The sequence below is a fragment of the Misgurnus anguillicaudatus genome, chromosome 24 (genome assembly GCF_027580225.2).
Source record: "Misgurnus anguillicaudatus chromosome 24, ASM2758022v2, whole genome shotgun sequence".
Taxonomy (NCBI): Eukaryota; Metazoa; Chordata; class Actinopteri; order Cypriniformes; family Cobitidae; genus Misgurnus; species Misgurnus anguillicaudatus.
In genome coordinates, this window is record NC_073360.2 from 31,788,480 (window position 1) to 31,793,194 (window position 4,715).

Genomic DNA, 4,715 nt, shown 5'->3' on the forward strand with positions numbered 1-4,715 from the left:
TCTGTATTTATATTTATTTTGTTTGCCATGACACACAAAAACGCGTTTTTTCCTCCTGTCTTCTATGCAATACGTTATTATTACTACTAAGCAATAATTACAACATAAATTCACAAAAGATGTTACTTTTATTCATTTGCTGTAATCCACATCTTTAAAATGCATATGATTGCGAGGTACAGATCCAAATTCAACCCTTTATCCAGCGATTTTGATCCGAGTTCTCATCAGCAACCGTAGTCAGATCGCGCGTTCGTTAATGTGAATTCAAATATATCCCGCCTCAAGAAGCTTTACGACACATTGCTTTACGGCAGTGATATCAAAAGCTCATTGGCTCTTTGAGTGCCACGTGACATATTTGCGTCATTTCCATTTCCGTTGTTGTACGTTTGAAATGAAAAAAGCGTGCCGTGACAGAGGGAAGCCGGATCAACGCGGATCAAACTCTTGGATAAATAACTCTAATACTTCTCTTTACTTTACTTCATATAAGAGGACCTTGGCTGCAGCACATCGTCATTTTAACTACTTTTGGTACTGATTTTAATATTCGCAAGAAATAAGTTGTTGTGATTACACTTGTCTGTCTGTTATGATTTTTTAAACAGTAACGTTAAATGATTTTAATAAACTCTTTTGCGTAGGACTGTAGCACCTTAAATTATCTTTGAATGCTATATTGTTACTAATATGTTCCTAAACATTATCTGTCCGTTACGTTGCATAATTTAAAAAGAATACATTACGTATTTAAACATTTTGTATAAAAAGATTTTGGGTTTAGGGGTAGGGTTAAGGTGGTAACATATCGCTAAAATGGTTAAAAAGAAATTATACAACAATCTTTATGGAATGAAATATACGTAAATGTTTTACGTTTTTTAGCTGTCAAAACGTAATAATGCTACGTTTAAATGTTGTAAATACGTCTATATTGTACGTTTTAGCATCTTTTAAACGTACAAAAAATACGTTTTTGGTTGTTTAAAGTTACGTGTAAATACTACGTATTAACAGTGAGACCAGGCTGTTAAATGATACTGTACCGTATATTTAACTTGCTTGCCATTTAATAATAGGTTGAGTCATTAAACATCATCTTCATCAGTAGTTTTAAAAACTTTTATTAGCATTTCTTTTCAGAGAGATCATAGTGGGACCAGTTACTCCAAACAGACAAACTAAACTTAAAAGATGACAGATGCCTATTGTTTTGAAGAGAAAACACTCAGGTTGGAGCTCTAGTTGGATGCCACGGTCTGGTCGATCCACTGGCGCAGGTAAGTGACACGAGAGTAGACGGCTGGAGTGCGAGTGTTACAGTCTGAGGTGCCCCATGACACAATACCCGCCTGGAACCAAGTACCTCGACTCTCACACACCAGAGGACCACCAGAATCACCCTGCATTTAAAACAAGAAACCCAAAACCAAACATTTAGCTGACATAAAGTGACTTACAGTGTATTCAAGCTATCCATTTTTGGCACTATGTATGATTGCTGCCGCCAAAATAATGCCCAACCAACTGAGCTATAAAAACTGAATGAAATGAAAGTGCATGTTTGTCGAGTATGGTAGCCCATACTCGAAATGTGACCTCTGCTTTTAACCCATCCAGTGAGCGATGGGCAGCTATCCCTGCGGCACCCAGGGAGCAGATAAGGTGCCTTGCTCAAGGGTGGCTTAGTCGTTACCTGCAAGTCTTGGAAATTGAATCAACGAGCATCGGGTTACAAGCCCCAAGCATTATGGCAACACTTACAAATTCGTGTGAAACCTGCAGGTATGAATGAAAATAAATTCAGGGGTTCTATTTAAACCGCCATCACGTACCTGGCAGGAGGAGACACCAGATGCCCCAGCACAAATCATGGCATCTGTGATTCTTTGTCCCCAGTATTGCTGGCACTGAGCTTTGCTTAATAGGGGCAGTGCAACTTGCTGCAGGTAACGAGGACTTGATGTAAAACAAAGCGAGAGAAAAATATGTTTGTGAAAACCCAGCTAAATTTACTGCATAAAATCATCCTGAATAAAGTAAAGAAGGGTCCTCTTTTTAATGTTTATGGGTACTTCAAATCTCTTACTGTAATTGAAAGATTATTAGACTGTTGTCTGGATTTTACAGACAAGGTCACAAATACATCTAGAGTTCATGTATGAACATGGTTCATTGCTTTAAGCTCTTACATGACAACCTTCGCTTGTTTCTCAAAGCAATGCAATGATTTTGTCACAAGAAGGATAAATTACATGTAACTCCGGTTTTGCCCCAGCCAGTGGTGACGCAAATAGTGCCAGCGTTTACAACGTCGCTGGAGCTCATCAGACAGACAGGTGAGATGGTTTGGGTCAGTTGGGCAGGAGTGGCCAGTTTCAACAGTGTGACATCATTGTTAAAGTTCTGACTGTTGTAGTAAGGATGGCTGATGGCCTACAAGTATGAGAGAAAAAAATGTTTCGTGAGACCATTTTCAGGACCATAAACTTTTCAGGATTTTTTTCGTGTAGATATCTACACTAAAAACCTCAACCAGGATATGCATTGATTTTTTTATATTACATTCATATTTTTTTTAAGTTACGATCATTCAAGACTAACGCCAATTGAGTTTCAATTTATTAAATAAAAATTATAATAGTAGTCCATTTTTGTACTATTCTGTTTTTAGTCATTCGCAAAAAATATAACATACAACAATAACAACAAAATCTACTGTGACGTGCAGCAGATTTTTGCCAAACACTTTAAATCGGATACCTTGGCAATTCTCATGACCTGAACAGGTTCAGCATTGGAGGAACGGTCGTACTCTCCAAGAATAACATAGTGATATCCGGCCCTAGAAAGAAAATAAATGTTTACAATAGATGCATTAAAGGGCCAATATTTTGTCCATTTTTACAAGATGTATTATAAGTCACAGGTGTGCCTGGAATGTGTTTGTGAGGTTTTAGCTCAAAATACCCCACAACTCATTTATTACAACGTGTCAAAAATGCTACTATTTGGGTGGGAGCAAAAAATGCAAATGTGATACTGCTTTCTATTAAAAACAAATCAAATTTAGTCTATAATATAGTCTTGGACAAAAGTATCTTTAGCCACAACATGCTAACAAACACATTTAGGAAAGCTTTTGGGTAAAGTTTACCAGTCAGTCAGTGGCTGTGGGCGGGGCTTTGTTAGTGTGACATCACATTAACAAGAACATAACAAGAGAAAACTGCTCTGGTTTAATGAGGATTAACAAAGGAGGAGTGGGTGGCTTTTTTCATTAGGGTTGTTGTGTTCACACACTGCCAACACACATTTATATTTAAACTAGGGCTGTCAAAAGATTAATCGCGATTAATCGCATACAAAATAAAAGTTTGTTTTTGCAAAATATATGTGTGTCTACTGTGTGCAAATATTTTGCACATATAAATACAAACATGTGCCTCTATGTACTTAAGAAACATTTACATATATATATATATATATATATATATATATATATATATATATATATATATATATATATATATATATATATATATATATATATATATATATATATATATATACAGTATATATTATATTACATATACATTTTAAAAATTAAACAACATTTTTCTTAAATTTATACATGTAGACATATGTGTGTATTTATATATGCATAATAATTACACAAAATAACCACACATATATATTATGCAAACACAAACTCTTATTTTGTATGCATTTAATCATGATTAATCTTTTGACAGCCCTAATTTAAACACCTTATAAATGTGGATTTTACATAATATGGGCTCTTTAGAGAGAAAAAGACACAAAGTATGAAATATTTAAAGGTTCTTACTGAACACGACAGTGAGCTGCAGTTAAAACCCAATTCGAGTTAATCAAGGATCCTCCACAGAAATGAAAGCCATTAGATTGCTGTTCATACATAAAAATATAAATAACATAACATTTAGAATAAAGACATGCTAATGGATAAATATTCATAATTTTTTTAAGCTTATACTATACAAGCAAAAACCATTAAATCACAGTTATCCAGTTACAAAAATTTAACTCTACCTGTAGGGAAACTTGCCAGGGCCAAGAGCCAGGGACCGCGTTTTCTCCGTTTACAATTTTGTTGTAGCCACTAATTTTCGGCTTAATTGCAGGCACTCCACAGCCTATGATGAAAAAATGAAAACATAAACACACTTATGGATAGACAGGCTATGTTTGTTATTTATAGATGTGTGAAAACATATTCTTTAAACAAAACAAGTTTGTAAAATAACTAGTATATAATTGTTCAGTATTGGCTACAAAGACACTATACTAAAAGATACGTACCTAAAGTGGAGGCCACCAAAGCCAGACAGCTAATGATCCAGAGCATGTTGTACACAAGTGCCTGATGTCAACTTATGATCTCTCGGCTGCTTTATATTACCTCCAACAACTGATAAAACTGGGAATTTACCAAGGTGCTTCAAAGCAGCTGCAAGGATCTCACAGCTTAGTAACGTTCATATCTCATTTACTGTATAGAAGATTGAAATGTTGACCATAGCATGTGGGTAAACATGGGAAAGCTTATTTTTGTGGAAAGAGTGGGGTGTATGAAACTATTTAAAAAACGTCATTTACTTTATTTCCTATCCATATACAGTATAGACTATGCTTTAGCAATGTACTTTTAAAAAAATCTGCAAACTCTA

The 4,715-nt window shown here is 35.0% G+C and overlaps 1 protein-coding gene across 1 annotated transcript; it reads right to left on the reverse strand.

Moving 5' to 3' along the window:
* Positions 1 to 1,111: 1,111 nt before the first annotated feature.
* Positions 1,112 to 4,500, reverse strand: LOC129438440 (chymotrypsin-like protease CTRL-1). Its single transcript, XM_073862744.1, has 7 exons — positions 4,348 to 4,500; positions 4,078 to 4,181; positions 3,854 to 3,933; positions 2,767 to 2,848; positions 2,261 to 2,439; positions 1,839 to 1,968; positions 1,112 to 1,406 (listed from the first exon to the last, which is right to left on the reverse strand). The coding sequence occupies exons 1-7, from the start codon at positions 4,391 to 4,393 to the stop codon at positions 1,245 to 1,247; spliced, it is 783 nt and encodes a 260-aa protein (XP_073718845.1). The 5' UTR covers positions 4,394 to 4,500; the 3' UTR covers positions 1,112 to 1,244.
* Between the last annotated feature and the right edge of the window lie 215 nt (positions 4,501 to 4,715).

Excerpts from the sequence above, each read along its gene's own strand:
- LOC129438440 (XM_073862744.1), bottom strand. The coding sequence starts at position 4,393 with ATGCTCTGGATCATTAGCTGTCTGGCTTTGGTGGCCTCCACTTTAG. Across the intron at positions 4,182-4,347 it reads TTTGGTGGCCTCCACTTTAG|GCTGTGGAGTGCCTGCAATT; the intron begins GTACGTATCTTT and ends TTTTCATCATAG. Across the intron at positions 1,407-1,838 it reads CTGGTGTCTCCTCCTGCCAG|GGTGATTCTGGTGGTCCTCT; the intron begins GTACGTGATGGC and ends TTTTAAATGCAG.